The sequence below is a fragment of the Stegodyphus dumicola genome, chromosome 4, assembly GCF_044657685.1.
Source record: "Stegodyphus dumicola isolate Sdum_Otavi_A_Nest chromosome 4, ASM4465768v1".
NCBI lineage: Eukaryota > Metazoa > Arthropoda > Arachnida > Araneae > Eresidae > Stegodyphus > Stegodyphus dumicola.
In genome coordinates this window covers 204,785,644-204,809,561 of record NC_140771.1, presented here as the reverse complement: position 1 = coordinate 204,809,561, position 23,918 = coordinate 204,785,644, and the positions used below count along the sequence as shown (strand labels likewise).

At 31.4% G+C, this 23,918-nt stretch overlaps 1 protein-coding gene across 2 annotated transcripts in view; it reads left to right on the top strand.

The window, feature by feature from the left end:
• The window catches only part of Lis-1 (LisH and WD40 domain-containing Lis-1), a 126,593-nt gene that overhangs the window by 71,423 nt on the left and 31,252 nt on the right, over positions 1-23,918 (top strand). For both annotated transcript variants that reach the window (XM_035373375.2, XM_035373383.2), the window contains exons 3-7: positions 13,980-14,058; positions 14,157-14,231; positions 14,316-14,522; positions 18,060-18,156; positions 20,327-20,398. In XM_035373375.2, coding sequence (XP_035229266.1) covers positions 13,980-14,058; positions 14,157-14,231; positions 14,316-14,522; positions 18,060-18,156; positions 20,327-20,398 — 530 coding nt within the window. The remainder of the gene's footprint in view (positions 1-13,979; positions 14,059-14,156; positions 14,232-14,315; positions 14,523-18,059; positions 18,157-20,326; positions 20,399-23,918) is intronic.

The following is a 23,918-nucleotide window of genomic DNA, read 5'->3' as shown; positions in this document are numbered from 1 at the left end:
CTGATATTGAATTTTGTAAAAACATATCTTTTTACATTTTTACAAAAAGTATTTTATTGCTGAATTATGTATGTGCATTTAATATTATGTGAAAAGTGTCGCATTTTTTATTTACAAAATTTGTATGTGATCGATGATCGTTTTTTGCAAAGGAAGTATCACTAACGAACGTATAGAGAAATTAATCGTCATAGTTAGAACAAAAATAGTTATATAAAAATCTCGTTAAATCATATTTATCGAAATATATGTGTATTCTTTTATTATGTTCCAATCTGTAATTTCTGAGGTAACGAGGAGATAGTTTATGAAACCATTGCTTTAAGACGATTATGTACCCTACCAGTGGCCGAGTGGTAAAGTCGCTGAACAGTAGGTCATTCCGGGGCTCGAATCCCGGCGAATGGGCTGGGTGCATAGGAGTTGTCATGGTTTTCTCCATGTGTAACATGGATACCAGGCAGATTCCCTAAAAAAGTTCTTCACAGGGCATCCCTCCTTTTGGCGAATGCCATTGGTTGCGTCGTTGTGATCAAATAAGACGATTATTATAAACATTTCTGTATCAGAATAATGCTTGCATGTTGAAGAATAGTTTGATAGTTTTGAAACATAACCCACAAATAAATATCTATTAACCACAAATAAATATCTATTTAGAATTCAGGCGATTTCTAATCAAGCACAGAAAAACATTTAGTCAGATAAAGAACATCATCGACTACCTCCACAGACAAGGACTCAATATATGCCACCTTTAATCTCCAATCCTCTCATGCTGCAATAATTTCAGAGTGCCACCCTTAATCTTCAATCCTCTCATTCTGCAATAATTTCAGTGTGCCATTGTTATCTCCACCAAACACACACTTCTAACGTGCCTTCAGTCTTCATTCATATCTGTGCCTTACTTCCATACCATGCTATTCTATCTATTTATTATTACGAACTTTATTGCATCTCACCTACTTATGAACATTACCATCACCAAATGTAACAATATGCAGCTATGTATGTCCAAATGTATAACATTTGTATGATTGTATGTCACCTTGTTTAATTATCAATAAATACGGAAAGGTAGTACATCGGGGCAATACCATTTTTGCTCATACCGATGAAATGGTGCCCCCTGCACTTGTTCTGACTTGTCCTGTCTTTCACCAGCTGTTTCGTTTATTTCTGATGGTTCCTCATTTCTTAGCTAAAAATGTGTTAGAATGATTTCATTAGGTCAAGCATTTACATGATTTTCGTAAATTCTTTCAACAATATAAGACGGTGGTATTACCTATGAAGATAAACAATTATTCATAATGCACTTAGGGCCGCATTTCGCTCAGAGCTTTAGAAAACATTAAATTCAGAACAAATACTTAAGCACATGTAACTTCTCACATCGTTTTTGTCCTGCCGAAGAAATAGCATTTCTCCAAAACGTCACCGTCTAGCATTTGCTGTTTGCATATTTCTTATGAAATGAAGCAGCATCCACAGCTGTTACTGTTGAAATCATCAAGGTTCTGTTGAAAGCCAATCGAAGCAAATGTTATTCTTTAAAAGCGTAGCATCTTCATTGCTTCAGATTATTACCGGGGTAACATTATCCGAAACGACTTATAATATGTGAAGATCATGGCGAATTACACAAACTCGGAACTGGCAGAAATGCATGTAATATTCAGTGAAGCAAATGGAAACTGACGCGAAACATGATGATTGTACGATTTCAATGCATCCTATTCCATGTCAGTCTGTTGAACCATTGTTGGTAAAAGACTGCATGAGGCTAGTTTATTTATTGTCTCCAACAGAAATGTGAGAAGAAAGCGAAGTGTGCGGATGTCGGAATCGGAGAATGTACTTTGAAGAGATTGGCAGCAACTCCATCTACAAGCATGCCAGCTGTGGCATCCTACGCTGGTATTTATCATAGTACAGTGAAAGATGTTGCACATGAAATACGCGTGCACCCTTCCACATGCAAACTGATGATCTTTTAACTCATATGATTATTGCTGCAGGCAAAGAGTTCATGCTGTGAATGACAGCTGGCAATCCAGTTTTTCGTGTTATTAAGCCTTGCTTACTTCAGAAGCTATTTTCAACACTCGCAGGGTAACACATCTAGGTTAAGAGCAGTCCTCATGTCACTTGCCTCTTCGTAAAACACCAGCAGAGATTTTTCGTAAATATCTGGACAGATATCTTTAGCAATTGCCTAGTAGGTAATTACTTGTTCTGGAGTGTGTGACTAGCGCAGCGTACCTTATCTTTCTGGTGCAAGTGTTTCTCGGTTTATTGCAGACTGTTTGCTCACCGCAAAGGGACATGTGATTATGCAAGATGGCGCCCCAGCATACTTTTGCGATTTTTATTTTTAGAACATGCGATTTTACTCTTCCAGATGTTAGCAGACAGTGGTGGATATCATATCGAGCATGTTTTGTAAACTTTTGTAGATTATTTATATTCTCAATAAAGCTATGATACGCCACTTAGGGGTGGTTTTTGAAACTCATTGTTTTCCCCCTTCGATAAAATTTCCATCACTTCATTCTGCCATTACCCAATTTTCATGCAATTCCGCTGTATAGCTTTTGCTACAGACTGCTTGCAAATTTCAAGTTTAATTATGGGCACCCTGTATTTTTGGAAACGAAACAGAATTAGGGATTTACGAAAAGCCGCTACTCTTTTCTTTGAAATGGAACGTATGATGAGTTAACATGTAAATTAATGCAAACAGATGTAGAACTTTTACTATTAAACGAGATCTATATTATATGCTAAGAGATTTAAACTTTTGAAAAACAATTCTGTTCTCGTTTGTTCATATTTTATTTGATTATGTTTGTAATTTAAATTCATTAATGATGACTAAATTGCTAAAACGCAACTTCCTGTCATATATGTCTGACGTATATTTCCATTGCCTTGTCAAAAATAACGTGGAAGAAATATTAAAATTGTTAATAATCTTTGTAAAGGTATTGTATTGTCTAACCACGTTTTTACTTTTCACTGTGTACTGAGTAAAAGTTCGTGTTGATGAGTAGATCAGGGCACCTGCTAAAATGCAAACATAATAATGTATGACCGAAGTTTCCGTCAGTAAATTGTGACATTCTGTGTCACTTCGTCATTATGTGAGAAAACTTTTTGTTGACTGAGATGATCTGACCTCATTCATATCGTATGGCTGGTTTGGAACGTGGAAGCAATGCTTAATCTAATGTAACTGAAATTCTTAACCATATTTATTTTTTATATATTCTGGAAGTATAATTGGTCATAATTAGTCGCTATTAAAAAAAACTGAAATCAATCATCTTAAAAGACAGGTTCATCTTGACAGATGTAATTAATGCAGGGAAACAAACAACTAGGAAACATATCTGAAAAGAAGGCCTGGTAACAATATGCTAAATAAGTAAATAAAAGTTTAATTAGAGTAATAATAAACTTACAACTTTTCAGTTTTTTCTGCTGTAAAACTGCTGTATAATAAATGTATATAAACTGCTGTATTTCTGCTGTATTTCTCCTTGTAAAACTCTTTTTTTTATGTTAATACTTTTTTGGACGGTATGGCGACGATGACTTTTCAAATCTGTGATGGAACTCAATTCAATGACTTGTGTAATTTTAACTGCTTGTCATTTTAGTGTTCTACCATGACTTATATTTGCTTTAGTAATTTTTCTTCACATTCTTTATTGTTCCACGTTGGTTTGACACAGTCCATGTAGATATCAGCTTTGTGTTCCTCGTTCCATAATCCTCCTGCTCTCCTACCCCCTGCTATCTTTTTCTTTTCAGTTATATTTTGAAAACGTATTAACACTAGAAATAGTTCCCTAAAGATTCATTCTGCTAGTTCTTCATCGATTCATCTGTGCAGTAGTATTACAGATTAGCGTCCCTATTTCATTCCCACATATGGTAATTTTGTTATTTCATACCAAGCCTTAACAATGAAATTCTATCAAGAATCGTGAATTTCTTCTAATAGCAGTAGTTTTAGAAGATTATTTTAAACATTTTTGAGCAATGCGTCTGCAATACATACGTGGATAATTAAAACTTCTGTTTACATTTCAAAAGTAGAGTGCACGTCGATCCTGTTCGATAGAGAGATTTTGCCTTATTTCAGGAAGCTTCTACTTCTGTGAAGTGTGCTTTGAGTTTGATATCTGATTTTATGAAGAAATAAAAGATTTGTTATAAAATCAATGTTAAGATTTGGCGGTTTAAGCCTCTCTCAAAGGTCATGGGACATAACTATAGTAATCGAATTACATAAGATTTTTTAAAAGCAAAAATTCCTCGAAATTTTTTTGTTCAATAACTGTGTAGTGAAAATTTGTTTTTCAGTTTAATGAACTTTTAATATGAGTACCAGCCGAAAGCCTTCTAAAAAATTCTCCACTGTAGTATGTATTCTAAGGTGAGATATTTTTTGATTGCTTAGAACGATAAATTATATATTTGTTACTTTTTATGGATATGAAAATTTAGCATGGTCATATATAGAAAGAAATAAAGTGAATGAAATGTAGTAAATTGATTCAAAGTCTTGACGAAGATTTTAGATTTCAAGTAATGTAACTCGTATTTAATTATTGAAGGGGACTCCTATTACAGACGTTTCTAAAGTTCTAAATATAAGAATTCAAAATTGTAAGCATTTTTGAGAGGAAGAATTAAGATATCTAAATTTTAGACGTCATATAAATGGCTGTTTTTAATTTCAGTGCAATGCGTACGAACAGTAGTTTCTGTGTGTTTATCTTACTTATTATTTGTTCGAATTCAGTTCCCGGCAGAGGGGCTGGTTGTGTGGAGTTTTTTTTTTTTTTTTTCTGTGTAACATGAATGTGAATCAGTTTCCTTTAGAAAGTTCTGCACGAAAATATCCTTCTTATAAAAGTGCAATGTTTGCTTTAACCAGTTAACCAGCCAGTCAACCTATAAGTGTCATTCAACCCTTATATTTATATTTTCGATTTTTTGGCAAATTAACTTTTCTTCTCTGCTGGCTTTTTAAAATTTTGTTATGTAAGTCGCTTTTTCATTTGTTATTGTTTTTGTCATATCTTCTTGTTTTTTTGTTCATTTAATACCTGTTAAAGATCATTTACACCTTGCTATTGATTGTACTAAAATTTTCGAATTTCCTGTCCTCTTTAAAAATAAAATAAAATAAAATATTTGAAAAAATGTTTCCTAAAGAAAGCTTTTGAATTCTTGCTAAATTGAGGTAGGCCTGTTTCGGGAGTTCACTCAGTCAGTCACGTTTAGATCAAGGACGGGCAAGCATTTTCGATCGCGGGGAGGGGAGGGGAGAGTTTGGCGAGCCAGCATAATTTTTTCTAAAATTTAAAACAATACACAAATATTAAAGTTTAAATATATTAATGAGATGACTGAAATTGCAATTTCATTTTAGAAGTTCCTTATATTGACGTTCGAAGTGAGATGTTACTGATTCTAAAGAATGAGGCTAAATTCTCATCTGTCAGTCAACTCTGAGATAATTCTTTCTACTGTTCATAGTTGAAAACATTTGTTCACATATATAAGATGAAGCAAACATAGCACTGATTTTCTGAGCGTGATATATTAAATTTGGGAAACTTACTTTCGATAATGATTTGTAAAACACTGTCACTGGCATATTTAGAAACAACTGCTTGAAGTAATTGTTAGATTGCAACTCATTTAATTCAAGCTGCAAATCTGACCTCACTGCGTCACAATTTTCAAAAATATCCAATTCTGTTTCAATGGCACTGAAATCTTGACATCTGCGTTCGAACTCAAAATGCTGTTTTTTTTTCAAGCCATCTTCATAATTCTTAAGCTTGTCGTCATCTACTGAGGGTATTGAATTTAACCTCGGGAAATGAGACAAGTCGTTTTTAGCTAGCAGTCCAGCAAACGGATTAAGTTTTAGTTTAAAAGCTTTCAGCTGGGCCCAAATATCGTCGATAAATTGATTTTTTCCTTGCATCTTGACATTCAAGTTGCTCATATCACAAAGAAGGTCTCTGAAAAATGCAAAGTCCGAAAGCCATTCTGTATCTTCTAACATTTCGCACTCCGCAGAACACTGTTTCTCATGGAAGAACAACAAAATGTCGTCTTTCGGCTGCCAGATTCGCTCGAAAACACATCCTACACTAAGCCACCTTACTTTCGTGTATTACAGTACAACAGAGTATTTAAATTGCACGGACTGAAAAAACTCGAAATTGCCTGTGAGTAAGCTCACGAGATCGAATAGTATTTACAAGCTTCACGACTGCATCAAGTACGAGTTTTATATTCAATACAGATTTACACAAAGCGTCTTGATATAGAACACAGTGTAAAAAAACAACATTGATCGCGGGATAGTTTTGATTAAAGAGTCCAAGAAATCCAGATTTTGTTACTTATATCGGTTATAATATTACGTATATTTGTTATAAGCACTTTCAAAGCTAAAAGCCCTTCCTGAAATTTCCGAAAAATATCACATCCTGTTGCAGTTCCCTCTAAAGAACGCATGCACGCCAGTTCCTCAGTAGTTTCAAGTAGTTCTCATCAACACCTCTTATAAATAATATTAATTGAGCAGTATCATGTATATCAGTGCTTTTATCCATAGCTATGGAGCAAAATTTAAACTAGCCAATCTTTGACTTTAATTCTGATGCCAAATTTTTACCGATGACTTCGATTCTAGAAGTCACCGTTTTTCGAGATAAGCTTACCGTCTCAAAATTATTTTTCTTGTCTGGACATAAAACATCACAAACTTGGAGTATGCATTGTTTAACGAACTCCTCATCTCTGAGAGCTTTATTATTTTCAGTATTATTGTTATGCTACAATGTAACTTGAATGTGTAGCTGCTTCTTAGATACTATTTACCTTCTTGAAAACATTTTGTTGGCCTGATAATTTTTTACAAAGACTTTCTGCATTTTATTTTCTTTCATATTCGGACTATTTTGTTTCTTTCATATTCATAACTGGAATTCTTATGCTTAGATGTGAAATGACGAGAAATGATATATCCTTTGAATTCTACAGATTCATTGCAGATGAGACACACTGGTTTATCTTTTACAAATGTAAAAAAAAGGTATTTCCAGGTCCATTCATCAGTAAAAGCACGACACTCCGAATCAACAAGTTTTTTAGCAGCCATTTTAGGACTGAAATGTTTTACGAATAACCCAAACAATCACTAAATATGCTATACTTTTAATAATTTCACCACTATTCACAATGATGCTATATATCCGCAATATTTCCATACGCAATCAATAATATTACAACTCGCACCAAGAGAAAAAGCCGCTGGCTGGAGCTTAAAAAAATGCGCAGTCTGCCACATGTGAGGTCTAATTCACCTACATTGGATTCCCATATGTCTGCTCCCCGAAAAAGAGGTAACGCTTGTTGGAACCAATCTACAGCTATAATTAATAAAGAACTTCCGCTTTTAACACTTTACCGATTGAAAGCTGTCTGTACTTGTTATTTCCGTCAATTTATGGTTTGTAGAACAAAAATAGAGAAAGTAAAAAGATTACCAGTCCTTTGAAAAAGAGGAAGGAAAAAAGTAATATTTAAACAATTTAAGAAAAAGAAGATGGATATATAATATATAAATACGTATTTCTTTTAATTTGCCGGTCTGAGGCAAATTAAAATTCTATCCTCGGGTCGGATAGAACCTCCCGGTGGGCCGGAGTTTGCCCATCCCTGGTTTAGATAAAGGCCGACCAGACGGTATAGTTTTTAGGGAAGCCGACTCCTATACCGATGTAACCAAGCAAATGTAAACAATTTTTAGAACAACAACATGAATAATCTTTTGTGCCAATGATTATAAATTACGGAGTGTCTATGGTTCAAAACCATGTACACTGCGCAAAAAAGGGGGGGGGGACAGTTCTTTATATTTCTCGTTCTACTGGGCCGATGGACAAAATTCAAATTGCGTTTTTCATGTCTCGAAAGCGCGATTTAGAATATTTATTAGATTTATATGTAGCACTATTCTAACATAAATATTTTGACACAAAATCGGACTTTTTCTGAAATAACATATCAATGTTTTTACATATTTCGATTCTACGACTCAAGTTACGCCAAACTCCAAACTGCCAAGTTTTGTAAAAAATCGTACAAGTAGTTTTTTTTAAAAAATTAGCTCTCAAAATTTTAACTCCTCAATGTTAATTGAATTTGGCATATATTTATTAATATCTCTTTTTTATTAAACTTTTTTAATTTTTCCTTTCACATTTCGAAATTTAGGTTCACTCCAAATAAAATTCACCCATTCTTTTGTTTTATTTTTAAAATTTCTATTTTTAAATAATCTTTATAAATTTTTCGAAAAAAAATTTGAATTATAGACTATAAAATGTTTACCATCATCTTAAAGTAGGTGTAGTTCTAAGCATACCTGCAAAAAATTAAAGTTTTTTATTCAAAATTTTGTAAGATATACGCGAATTTACGTATTTTCGCGTTTTGAAATTTGGCATCTTTTTTTGAGCGATAATAACGCCAAATGTGGTTTATAGACTTTTTTACAGTGAATTGCCACAGCTGTTTTTAGCCTTAAATTTCAAATAAATAGTTATGGAGAATTAATTATATGAAATTTTTCCCCTTCAATGATGCGTAATAAATATTTATTAATACTGTATGAAAAGCTATTTTTTAAGTTATAGATATTATTCAAATTTTTAACTTTTTAAAAATTTCTTTCTTTTTTTCCTTTTTTTAAATATTTGTAAGAGTAAATTTTTACCTTCGCCGTGTTATCGTCTGCTACTTTACTTCGACTGCATTTAAATTAAATTGTCTAAGACTGAAAAAGTTCGTTTGATGTTTATTTTCACAACGCTTTTAAAAGCAAACAGGACGTTGACCGTTTGGGTCATGACCTAGCTTTCAAAATTATGTATATAAGTATAAATTTTTACATTAATCCTCTTCAAAAGAATGTTTTAAGTAGCTAATTTTCTCTCGTGTTATAGATTGTATAAAAACATGATCTTTAATATGATTTAGATTGTTTGTAGCCGATGTAATAATCGAGTTAATCAGTGGTACAGAATAAACACTGCTGGAAGGTTTTATTTCTTTGTCATTTAACAAAAAATCTTTTAATTAAAATATTTATTCTTTGGACTTTGCTTTAAACTTTAATTATAATTAAAATGCTTAGAAAATGAAAAGCTATCTTCAACTGAAATGCAGTTAATGTAATTGATATTTAAAAAAAAATGAGAAGAATGCAAAATTTATGGAAGTGTAACAAAATCTTAATTTTAATTTTCTTGTGGTGAGCACTGAAAATAAATGTAGAAGGAAAGAAGAAAATTAGGGAGAAAAGTAAGCAAAAATTTTAAGGGGAATTCGGCTGTCAGAAATACCAAGGTGTTTCGAAAAGTTGGATGCTTTTGAATATACTTTCAGAATACTTCAAGGAATTTGTGTGTTCAAAGAGATAATACTTGGATGTGTACACCAGCAAATACCATCAATTGAGTTGCTGCTAACGGAAAAGACAAAAATAATATCATTGCAGATTAAAGTAAAGGGCGATTGGTTTTTCAACTATATGTTTGTATAAATTTAAATTACATTACAGAACATCATATCATCATAAACGGAGAATCCCATGATTTCTTAGTCGAATTATTTAAATATTCAGAAAATTTATCCAGTGATGTATGTGGATGTCACCTTTGACGTTTTCCCTCTTGATGAAACCAGTCTTTCCTTTCACTCATGCCTTCAAAATGCTTAGAATCTAAATGCTGGTAAAGGGTGTGACCAAATACTGATGAAATGGATTGAATTGGATTATTAAATTATGGCAAAGCAGGACTATCTGTCTAAAAGGAGGGATGTCTTCGTGAAGAACTCTCTAAGGGAAACCACCTGGGATACACGTTACATTGAGAAAAACCAATCTATAATTTAAAAAAAAATAGCTTTTCATATAGTATTAATAAATATTTATTACCCCTTATTGAGGGAAAAAATGTCATATAATTAATTCTCCGTAAAATTTTGCTTGAAATTTATGGTTAAAAATAGCTGTGGCAATTCACTGTAACCAAAATCCATATACCACATTTGGCGTTATTATCGCTCAAAAAAAAGATGCCAAATTTCAAAACGCGAAAATATGTAAATGCGTGTATATCTTAGAAAATTTTGAATAAAAAAGTCTACTTTTTTGCAGATATACTTAAAAATACACCTACTTTATGATGATGGTAAAAATTTTATAGGTTATAATTCAAAATTTTTTTCGAAAAATTTATAAAAATTATTTAAAAATAGAAATTTAAAAAATAAAACACAAAAAATGGGTAAATTTTATTTTGAATGAACCTAAATTTCGAAATGTGAGAGAAAAAATCAAAAAAGTTTAATAAAAAAGGAGATATTAATAAATATTTGCCAAATTCAATTAATATTGAGGAGCTAAAATTTTGAGAGCTAATATTTTAAAAACTAGTCGTACGATTTTTACAAAACTTGGTATTCTGGCATAATTTGAGTCGTAGAATCGAAATATGGAAAAAAATTGGTATGTTATTTCAGAAAAAGTCCGATTTTGTGTCAAAATACCTATGTTAGAATAGTGCTATATATAAATCTAATATATATATCCTAATTCGCGCTTTCGAGAAATGAAAAACGCAATTTGAATTTTGTCAGTCGGCCCAATAGAAAGGGAGATATAGAACTGTCCCATAGGGTTTTTTTTTGGGGGGGGGGGAGGGAGCAGTGTATCTGTACGATGTATCGATACTCGAAAGAGATTTGAATTTTAGTTTCTCTCTGCTTATTAGAATTTAATTGCGTCACAAGAGGTACATATCTGAGTAATAAATTAATGCAATTTAAAAAAAGATTTTAAGGGGGGGCAAATTTTTTTTACAGTAACCATTTGCCATTAGCTTTCATCCATGTAGGAATTTCAGTTGATTCCTTTTTATGTGTCGTTGTGAAAGTCATACGCATTGCATAAGCGAAAAACATAACTGATGGTGCAGTGAAATAACTGCTCAAACACCTGCGTCGAATACTCGTCTAGTGTCTAACTAAATACGGGAGACGAATTTTCCTTCCCATTGGCAACTTAGAATTAGCCGATTGTCCTTGCGCCTACAGACCGAGTCGTACCTATTTCTCACCTGCTTTTAGCGAATGGAAGAGCTCCTGGCTGCCGCTGACTCATTGATCGCTGACGTTCTCTCATTTTCCCCCTTCCCCCAGCTCTATATCGATGTGACGTGTTTAGGGTTTTACGCTCATATTGTCTGTAATTTAAATGCTGTATATGTTTTTAAAGGATATTAAAAAAAAATTTTTTTCAAGGAAATAAAGTATTTTGGATTTGCATTTATTAAATCATTCAATTAAATGGTGCAAACTGTTATTTTATTCATAACTTTGTGTATGATATGTAAAATTTACATCACAAATTTTAGGCACTGTATAGATTTTTACTGCAGCGAGGAGAGTATTAATCTTTAAAATATATGAAATTTTATATTTCATTGTAAATACACATTCTGTCTAAAAAAAAAAGTTCCATTTACAATTCTAGGTTTAGTCATTTGTGGCATTCATTTCTGATATGTGTAAGTGCATATAAAGAAAAATTTTCTTGAAAGGCGTGCATAAATATAAAGAGAACAAGTGTTTTATCCATTGTTATGCTTGTTTTATTTATGGGGTAAAAATCTTTTGAAATGACAAAAAAAGTAATGTCATAATAAAATTCTAGAAAAAAATTTAATTGAGTATTATGGGTTATTCACTAAGATCATCTTAAGTTTCATGGATTCACTTAAGTTTCTTGGTCCCAAGTTTGTAAGATGTCTCAAGAACGACAGTAAATTTTCTAAAATATAGGCCAGTATTACTCATGAAGCCTCCCAGCCTCCTCTTATATTGAGACAGCATCACTATTCAGAAAAATTTAACAGCTTGAAAATTTAAATAGTGGTGTGTCATAGTTTCTATAACTGTAGTACTTGATCACAGTTAAAAGGGAATGATGAGTTACAAGTCCAAAGCATATCTAGTTCCATGTCTAGTTTTCATTTTCTAAGAACTGTTTTTGTATCATTCCCCCCAAAATATATATATATATATTATTAAATGTTCTTGAACAAGAAGCTAAAGATAGTTATTCAAAGTTGGGGAATGTGGCCAAGTGAAGCTTTACCAGATACTGTTTGTTATGCATTCATTAGGTTACATAAGTGTAGCCAGCTATAATGAAAACTGCTTGGATCACTAAGTGCTTATGTTTAGAGAGTGTAAATGTTTTGTTGCAGTGATCACAAATAAAAACAGAGCTGATCTGTTCACACAGTATTATGAATAGTACTAGATTGCTTGTAACTTTATTTAAAGGAAGAAATCAAATACTAATTCAATGTCTATCTTAATATTATATCTATTCAATATAATATTTTATTCTAACATTATTTCAGCTATACATTTTCTCCCTCTCGATTCCACCCAGAAATATGCATAATTTTTAATATAAAATTTTTAAAAAGATATTTTTTCATACAGCTTGCATCTATCAATGAAATATTTTTAACTTCACACATTTATATTTTTATACATTTGTACATTGTATGAATGTTTCAAAACAGACAGTGTCTATGCTGTGGAAATAGTTTCAAACCCTGGAATTGTTATATGGAGCTCTGGACAAGATTATAAATGAATAACGACTGCTTCTCAAAATCAATATCTTGCAATAACTGCCCATAATAACAAGAAGTCTATTGCTCTAGATCTTGCAGCCACCACTGGAATTGTTTATCACAGCAAATTGTATAAATAAGGCTTAATGAAGTGCTGATATATCAGAAAGCCAAGGGTATTCATCACAACTAAAGAGGGATTGCTATAATTGGTGCAAAGAGCATCTGAACTGGAGTGAACATGTTCTCTTTCTGATCAGTCGATTTTTAGTTGAACATCGGATTCTAAGTGTGCTTACATCTAGAGGGAGTCAATAACTCGAACATTATGGAATATGACAGTTTCAGTAATGCAGGTGTGATGATATGGAGGGGATAATGATTGATGGACAAGCACCCCTGCCCATTTTCAACAGTGAATTTGTAACCGGCCAGAGATATCACGATGAGAATGTTATGTAAGACTTTTCAGAGTTGTATATGAATTTGACTTATTTATGGACGTTAATGCTTATTGACAAGGGGGATTAGGTCATCCTCCAATCCAACCCATATCAAACAAATCTCATTAGTGAATTCATTGAAAGTAAAGACAATGAGTGAATACCATGGCAACAAAATCTCCTGATCTTAATAGAGAACTTACAAGACTACCTTGGGAAAGCAGTTGTAGGGAGACATCTTCTTTCCAGAGGTATAAATGTACTGGAGACAGCATTGCTAGAGAGGTGGAACTTAATTCCCCAAACTATAGTTAAGAACATTGTTGTAAGCATGAAAACATGATATGATATGTGCTTGCAAATCAGGGGAAATCACATTTCATATAAAATTCATTTGCCTTAGTTTTTCTTTTCTTTTCTTTTTTTTTTTTCTTTCTTTCTTTCTTTCTTTTTCTTTTTTTCTGAACTCTCCTTGTAACATAGTTTTACCATTGTTATTGTTTCATGCTACAATTATATATCGTATGCAGTGCTGTTATTATTATTATTATTTTTTTTTTTGTGTTACAATGTTATATACCATTTCACACAAATTCATAAAATTATAGTTTATGGTTTCTGAGAAATCTGATTTCATGCATGTAAAAGATAATTTTAGGCATGGGTGTATTTCTTTGATATTATGTAATCTGAGTTCATCAGTAACATAAATGCATTCATCAATTCATATGATTTATTAGGCTGCACTTCTATGTTTTCCTGTTTTCTTTTTCAGGAATAAGGCTATAGCTGATTATCTGGCATCTAGCGGGTATATGGATGCTCTAGAGGCATTTAAGAAAGAATCAGATATGGTAAGACTTTGTGGTTAATATATTTACATGGAGAAAGTTAGTATGATATTCTGTTGTTATATGTAGGTGAATTCCTAACAAGCTTGAAATATTTTTAGCGTGGTGAAATGGATAAAAAATATTCTGGAATACTTGAAAAGAAATGGACTTCTGTAATTAGGCTACAAAAAAAAGTATGACCTTTTTTTTTAATTATGTTTTGTTCATTTGCATTTTTAATATGAATTTTATAATGCTAACCATTTCAATTATTTCAGGTTATAGACCTGGAAGCAAAGTTAGCAGAAGCCGAAAGGGAATTTATTGCAGGAGCTCCTACAAGGGATAAACGTTCCCCATCTGAATGGATACCTAGACCTCCAGAACGACACTGTTTATCTGCACATAGAGCTCCTGTAACCAGAGTTGTCTTTCATCCAGTTTATAATATTTTAGTTTCATCTAGTGAAGATGCTACAATAAAAGTAAATTTTATTTTACCTCATTTTCCATTAAACAGTTGTAACATTATGTTTGTAATCGAATGTAGCGTTTTGAATTGCATTTTATGAAAGTTGCAGAACAGTACATAAGACCTAGTTATTTGACGTTATAATATAATGCATTATGAAAAGATTGAGTACAGATGGTTTTAAAATAATTGCTTATTGAAGTAAATATGTTGCATAAGGGATTATTTGTGAAGTATTTTTGGGGAATGAGTTACAAAATAATACAACAACAACAACAACAAAAAAAAGAAGGATCAACTTCCAGTCTAAGGCATAGTTATCAATATTATTTACAATTTTTTTTTTCATCTTAATTTTAAATTTTCAATATCCTGACAATGAGGTATCGAATCTGGGTGTTTTAGCTGGGGGGGGGGATGGATCAAATTCTCTTTGGGCATCATATTCCAAATTCAGAATTATCTCAGGCTGTGTAAAAGGTGATTATCAAATAATGCCATATTAGTCATAATTTTTCACAGAGATTCTCTTAAAAATTTTCAGTATTTCTCAAGTCGTATGAGGTCTTGCACTGCCTTTATGTTGTAATTAAATTTAATTTACTAGTCAACTTATTTTGAATTTTGGTCTTACTCAAATTGTTCTGTAACCTGGAACCTAAAGTACTTACTTATTTGTAATTAAAGTAAATCAATATGTGCCTGTATACTTTCGAAGTATTTAAGCTAATTATGTAGTGATTTTGGCAGTTCATAATTATTTCTGAGAATGTGTAAGTACTGTAAGAATTTTACTACAGTTTACCTTTTCATGTAATTATGATAGTTAAAAAATAGTAGTTTATTAAGCTATTTTCTTCCCAAACTATTTGGTATGAAGATATAGCATTTAGTTTTTTTTTTTCTTCTCTCCCTGTTAGAATTATTAAAAGAAAATTATTTGGGTTTTAATATTCATTTTCATTGATGTAAGAGATTTCTATTACTCTAAAGGCCAAAAATTGAAATTTAAATGCCCAGCACTTTTGGAAAACCTGTATCCAACCCTTACTCTTCAAAGTTGGGATTGTTGTAGCTTACTTGGTCTTGGTGATATTTTTCTCACTTGTCAAAAAATTATTGTGGTTTTAAATCCATGTGTTTATATTGATTATTTTTATTTATTAATTTTTTAAGTTAATTATTTTTTAGTTAATAATTTAGTATTTTTTAGTTGAGGAATTCCCAAGCTGCATTTTAATTTTATTCCTGATCCTCATTTGTAGAGTATGCTATATATAGATCATGTTCTGCTGATTTTCCATTCCTGTTGTTCTGTGACATTTTTTATTCATCATAGTTTTTGCCATGGAATTTACTGGCATTTGGTCCTGTGTTCCCATTCAGAAAGACATGAAATCACGTATTGATGATGAGGAAGCAGATTTTGCAATGCAGTAATCTCAGTTGATGCAGATTGAGTCATAGGGAGTTATTGTTTGATTCAAATAAGAAGAGGTGGTATGTAATAATTGGTTTCCAAAGAATTTTTTCGTGCATTATTCCTATAATTGGGCCCCCTATAAGGTGAAGTGCCAGGTGTTAAATGGTATTTTGTACCACTGAATACATAGCTTTTACCATATAGTTTTATTTTAAGTAGCATCATTTACCTATTAAGAAATCAGTGCTGAAAATCGTCAGGAATATCTGCTACGGCTTCAACCTGTATCATGACTGAAGTTCGTCGGACTCTTCTGGATGCTGCAGTGAGGATATCACTGCAGCTGAATGTCCACAATCATGACATATAGAGTTTTAGTATGTTTCATCATGTCTGCCAACCCTTTGCTCTTTCATTATTGTTATCTGTGGAGGTTTCTTAGAATCTGTATGTCATGAGTGTGTACTTTTAATGTCTGCATTGCTATTATGATTTGCAGTGTGACAAAGTGATACCCATTTTCAAGGAGTCCTACTGTGCAACCATTCTGAAAGTTGTCCAACTGTTCAAATTCCTTAGAGGCAAGGGTAGATAATAAGCATCATCAGTGATGACATCATTTATGTGGACAAATGTGAAACAAGTCATTTGCATATTTAACAACGATGGACTTATGTTCTTAATTTCATTCGGGTAGATTTCTTCCTTGTAGATGAAACTTTTCATTTTGGCAGTGGATGTAAATAAATGTCAGCACTGAGAAGCACTTTTTTAAAGTGATCACCTTCACAGAAGATCAAAATCATCTGGAAATATTAGTGGTCATTGTAAAGAGAGCTTAATTTAATCTATTAATTTAGAAAATGTAGGTTTTTATAATAATTCATGTCATATTTTATTATTGTTATTATTGAAGAGGATTTAGAATTTGATGCAGTTTTACAGTTACTGGTTGTTTTATGTAATTTAAATGAAAAATTATAAATTTTACAAATTTATTTTTATTACATGGAGAAAACAGATTTGAGAATATGTAGAGATTTAAAAAAGAAATTGCCAGTTTTATATTTTTATAAATTTAATAAATTGTTCAAATCCTTGTATATGTGCAGTTTTTTTTTTTTTTTTTTTTTTTTTTTTTTAGTGCAATAAAAGCTTGACTATCCAGAAAGTTTGGGAAATGCCGAATGCCAAATATGTGAAATTTTTGGGATGTTGAATGTAGTTGTTAAAAAGGCCAAATGAGTGGAAGAACTTTCCCATCTAAAATTATAATATCAGCAGTCATCTTATTTTTTATCAGCTTGAATTTGAAAAGCCTACATTCAACATTATGTAAGATTTAAAAAAAAAATGGTATTTCGGATATGAAAGCCAATCTATTTTCATAGGCCTTAAACTAATGAAAGTTATCAGAGATCACTTCAAGCTTTCATTAGACATTAAGGCACAGTTAAGTTTAAACAAAGTGACCATTCATTATTTAGTTAATTGACAGATACAAGGTATAAATATAACATATAAAAAAGTAACTAAATTATCATAATTTTTTTAATTGCATCACCATTATTTTTCCATGTTCAAATATTGCATGTTGTGCCCATTAATGCACTTTTTACTTGATGCTAAGAAATGATAATTTTATAAGTACTCCAATACATGCTTTTTCATTTAGGGGAGGTCCCACATTTTAATCTCTTTTTTTTTTTTTTTTTTTTTTTTTAAATCCAGAATATGAGGGGAAAAGGGGGTTAACATGTATTGTCCTTCCCAAAAACTAAACCACCTTTTTGAGAATAAACTGGGTTAACGGAAAACCAAGGCAAAGATCTTACAATTGTATTGTGACCTCATGCTAATCTATTGTTGGTGCTAAATCACAATGTTTGGCAATAGTTTTTGTTTGTTTTGAGTCATGATATCAATATGTGTTATATAAAAGTTTTACAAGTCTCTCATTTGCTTAATTTTTCATTAAAAAAACGAAGGCATTTTGGTTACCTGAACTTTCTGTCAGATGAATGCCATTAGTCAGATTTTTACTATAGCCAGTGTTTAAAATGAGTAATGTTTAAAAATGTGCAGAATTTGCATCTCAGCAATTTTCTTGATTATGTATTTATTTAGGTATGGGATTATGAAACAGGAGAGTATGAGAAAACTTTAAAAGGCCATACTGATTCAGTGCAAGATATTGGTTTTGATCATACTGGAAAGTGGTTAGGTAATTGAGATTTTTATTTAAAGATTATAGCTGGTATTCTTTATAATTGCCATCAATTAACATTATGATTCTGTTCTTTAGTATAGATCTGCATCTTTTAATACAGAGGTGTCCAACCTTTTATCTTTCCTGGAGCACATTGGAAAAATACGAGATATTTTGGGCCATACAAATTATTTCTAACACCAATGGCAGCTCCTGACCTCTAAAATAAGTGAATCACACATTTGCCTTAATTTGATAGAAAATTTTCGGGTGTGCAAATTTGACCGCTGGAAGAAATTTTCAAATTGTGTCATTAGGGAGAGAAATGCATGGGTTTGACTGCCATTAGTTCAGATTTATTCAGTGTGTAGGAAGTGTAAGAAAGCACATATAGAAAGATTTTCAGGGAATCAATGATTCACTTGATTCAAATGGCACTGCCTAACACTAATGGGGGGAAGGGGAAATAAAAGCCTATAAGTAATTTAATCTTTATTAATTTATAATTTTTTTAATATAATGACAGCAATATGTAGTTATTTTGATATTGTGTTTCACATTTTAGACATAGCATTTCATTATAAATTTTATTTATAATTATAAAGATAACAAAAAGTCATAAAATTAATGTGATATTTCTCCTTTAATTTGAGAAACTAATGCATCAGTGTCTGGTTCGATTGAAGTGGTTACAATTCTCAGGAAGTTCTCAAGGTGTTTATCTGATATTCTGGTTCTGATTTTCTTTTAGCATGCTTCACTGTTGAAAGTACGTGTTCACAAATGTGCTTGCTGCCAGATAATGACCTTAATAATGTATGACTGTACAATAAGGCATATTCATTTCTGAGTAGGTATGATTTATAAAAGCCCAACAAAGAGTTGTGATCAAATTCCGGCCCTGATTACTTTCGATATCATAAATAATTTGATTTCATTAAGTGCATTATAAAATCTTTTTAGCATTCGGCCTTGAGCCATCTTACTTCTCTAAAGTATATGATATTTCTATACCTGGCATTCACACTTTTGGGAAATCCCTTGAATTAGGGATGATTCAATCCTAGAGCTTTATAAATTTACAATCTTGATGATGATTTGCACAATATGATCTATTTTTAGGCCTTTTCCACATAAATGTTTTTGGTGTATTATGCAGTAGTACTTTTATCAAATCAGAGTTTTCAAAAGCTATGGCATCATCTTCTATTAATTTTTATCTTCTTTTCTTTTTTACCTATGATAGCCTCGGCAGCATCTGTAAGGTCAAGAAACAAAGCAAATTCCATTAATGTTTTTTCCGTGCTTCATGTAAATTTCTTGATGTTGTCACGTCTTTTAATGATCAAAGACATATAAAGACTGATGACATTAGTGCGTATGCATATGCAGACAATCAGTAATATTTATCCTAATGCATATCAAAGCTTCTATAGTAGGATAAAATGGGGATTTTAATGGCACAAGTTCATACAAGAAATAATTTCATAATATATAACAATAATACTATCACAGGAGTACTGATAGAAAGAATCTGCCAATTTGAATGTAAAATATGTCAAAATGAAGATAATAACATATGCAACCTTTATTTTATGGGACCACAAAGCAATAAAAATCAGAATAAGGAAGATTTAAAAAAAAAAATAAAATCACACTTTAAACACTATTATATAGTTAAGCATCCATATGAACACAAGGTTGGAGTACCAAGCTCATTTTTCTCTTACATATTCACTTAACATATCATAATTGTACAATGTAACAAAATGTAGGAAATAATTTCGCTCACAGCATGATGTAGGATATGAGAACACTGTGCCATTTTAAACACGCTTTGAAGCATTTTAAAATATAACATCACTGTTGTCCATTAATGCTTGAAGGTAAGCAAAACTGTAACATTAATCTTGATATGATATACAATGAAGATAATTGCTTTGCGCACAAGTAAAAAGAAAGCTTGGAACTGCCACTCCACACAAAATATCTATTATTTTGCTCCAACTTTCTGGTGGGGTCTAATTTTTCATTAAATCATTTTGCACATCACACTTGCTTCTTGAGCTACATGCGAGCGACAGGTTGGACACCCCTATTATTAATGTATCTTAAGCATTCATTGTATTTAATATGAAATGTATAATTTAATAACAGAAGTATGTTCTTTAATTCTATTTTATAGTGTCTTGTTCAGCTGATATGACAGTTAAACTCTGGGATTTCACTCTTTTTGAATGTATAAGAACAATGCGGGGTAAGTAGATGATCATACAAAGTATAATACACTAGATGAGCTTCTTCCTTTAAACAAATGTAAATAGTAATTACATGGAAACTTTTTCAGATGTCATTAGGAAATACATTTTATTAGGTGTATCTTTGCAGTAATAAATAAATCCTAAGAGAAATTTTTAGCACTTGCTAGATATAAAAAGTGCTTGCACTTAAATATGTGAATTATAACCATAATTTAGCTGGGTTTATTTATTTATTTTTTTTTTATTTCACCTATGAAAAAATGTAATAATCTTCTCACTAGGTTATTGAGAAATTTTGAGGTCATAATTTTTGAAGATTGTGATCATTAAATCTGATAGATGTTATGGCAATAAAGCATTGCTTATTTTCAGATCTTAACATTAGCAGCAGTTAGAAATGAGTTAAAATGAATGTAAAAGTTTCTCTGTTCTTGTGTTATTTCCATTTAAATTGTTTCATCTTAAGGCACTCAATATTTCATAAATATGGCTTAGAAAAATTAATGTACAGCCAAATTTTGAACTTTTTAACCTACTTCTATGCAGTTTTAATTGCATTTCTTCCATCTCTAATACAGAAAATGGATCTTTGTATTGTGTTAATTATAAGCTGAAATATCTTTAGAGTGTATCTACTGTTTTCTAGCCTTCTTTTCTGTGCCCTTTGTCAACATATTTCATATTGAAATTCAGTTTCGAAAAGTGCATTTTAAATGAGTAGGGCCAGATGCCTGTATTTACCTAATAGCCCATCAATCTGAATGATGATGTGTTGAAGCTAAAGTATGAATTATCTAATCCAAATAGTATATCCCTTAATGAAAACTTGTAAATACGGATTATCACTAGCCACTCTCCACCTTCTCAGCCTGTGATCTCTTTTTACCTTCCTGTAGTATTTTCACAATATATTTACTATTATTACTTTATACAACAAAACTGATAAACTGCAGTAAATGTAATCAGTAAGTTTTTCTTTCTTGGAGAAAGGAAATATTGAGGTTGCTGTAGAGAAATCTTCATTGAAGGAATTTGAAATTCAGTTGTTTTCCCCATTTTGTTTAGGAAAGTAATGCTTGAATTACTCTTAGTGTACTTTTAAGAGGGCTATTATGGTCTCTTTGACTTCGTTTGTAAGTCAAAGTTCATTTTTTGATAAAAAGTTGTTAAGTATCTTAGGTATTTCGATCTGATTTTTAAAAATTCTCATTTCCTAAAACTCTTAATTTTTTTAATCATGGAATCAATTCTGTCATGCACTTTCCTTTATGGAACTGTTCTATAATCCTAAATTGATTTTATTTATTTAAAAGAATATTGGATATTTATGTAAATCTTTGAAGTCATTTATCGTATTGAAATTTCTACCTTGACCAAAATGGATAGTTTTCAGCATAGCATAGATGCCAGATTAGAGCTTATTACCCATGGTAGTTTCATTTCCACGTGATTATTTTCAAACAATTTTTTTCATAAACAACATTTTGCATATGAGAATTTTAAAGAAATGCAGACTATTTCAACCCGCCTCAAGGTGCATTAATCACCCAAAAGGGGGAGTTGCGTAGGTATTGCATACCTGAGCACATTTTTCACGTTTAAAGTTTCCTGAATGTAAATGTATTGATGGTTCATGTAAAACAACATGAAGTTAAAAGTACAAATGAAAAAACACGTGAAATTTAGGTAAAATGAATTTTACTTATTTGTGGGATTTTCTCACTTTTTACAAATTAAGGACATATGTTGCATACATATGCTGTGTACATATGTGTTTGTTACATAAAGGGCAAAAATATTAAAATTTTTTGCATTTTTTGTTGGGACAGTCTGAACATCATTTATAGTAGATTTTAGCAACCTCCATTGGTGGCTCATCAGAATCAGTAGTTTATAGTTTTTTCTTTCAAATTTTTAAGAAGCATAAGCGTGTTGTGTCTTTCTTCAGTGTAATCTTCCAAAAGTCCTAGTGATTTTTGAAAATTTCTTCTGGTTACACTTTGAAGCTGTAGATTTTTGATGAACATAAAAACTACTCTTGAATTTATTGACGTTACATTTAGTTTCGTAAAAAAATTTGCTGATTGTTTTGGCAGATAGAAAAATGCTAAACCTCTCAAGGGCTAAAAGTATAGTCGTAGCTAAAATCAGTCAATGTATTTTCAACAGCCATGGTGTGATTCCTTAACCAACAAGTGTCTGAAAGTTACATACTGGAATCTCGATTAGTTGGAAGAAAAATCATTTTTATAGCACTCCTGCTGTTTCTTAATTCCTAGAATTTATAAGAAAAAAAAATTATTGTGGTCTAAAGGTATGGATATTAGAACATCGTATCTATATTTTTTAAGTGATGTAAATTGTGGTATTAGCAATATTTGAATTTTTTATTCTGTATTATTTATTTTATAATTACTTGAGTTATTGTCAGCTTGATAAGGACCATTTAATTGTTTCCCTGTATATATTTCCATATTCCAAGTCTAAAATACTCTGGAATCTACCAATGCAAATATTTTTATGCTGTATTTAACGGGTTATATGGCAAATACTGTCTGAATGTGCATCGTCCTCTAAAAGGTTTAAGCTTCTTATCAGTAGTTAGACTTTTGCAAACAGCATATGCTTTTGAGAAATTTTGAGTAAGTCTTTCAGTAAAATCTCGAATAAGAGCTAGTTTATCCTGCTACTGTCTGCTTGGCCTGCCATGAATATCATCAAAGAGGAGTCATCTCATTAGAAATAGAAATCTTTTGCATGACATTGTTTTCTAAAAAAAATTCCCATGAGATAATTTCTATATGTCAGATATGTAGGGAAGAATTGATAATAAGCATAACTACAACCCATGAAGTTTAACTAGGATTTCTTTATTTACATTAGAATGAAAATAAAAGTAAAATAATAGTTGTCAAAACATTTTATACATGTCCGTCCTCACTATCATTCACGTCTCGTCTGACCACACCCTAATCTAGATGGTGCTCTTACATAATCTTAGTTACAGTTAACAGTTTCTACATAATTTGGCCATGCGACATAGTCATTTGCCCTCAGATGGCAAGAGCAAACAGTGAAATTTAACATATATAAAATAATGTAAAAAGAAAAAATACTAATACTGTTAAACTATAAATGAAAATACTAAATTGATACAGATAAATTGAAATACTAAATTAAAGAGATAAATGAAAATAATATTCCATTAGGATCTTCTAATAACAACACCTAGAAAAATGAAAAAATAATAATAGTTAGTAATAATAATCAAACGAAAGATGGATAGGATTTAAAGTCCAAAGACGTAGATCAATTCATATGAGTAACTGTTCATAAAACATTGAAGTTTAGGTAATATGTTCTGATGAAGTCCAAGGTTTCATAAACTCCGCGCAAGTGCTTGTTTTCATAGGTTCATCAAAAGAAACCACATTTTTCATCATCATAAGTGTCATTTGGCTTGATTTTCACGATTTTATACGGTCCGAGAAACTTGGGTTTCAGTTTAAGACCAGG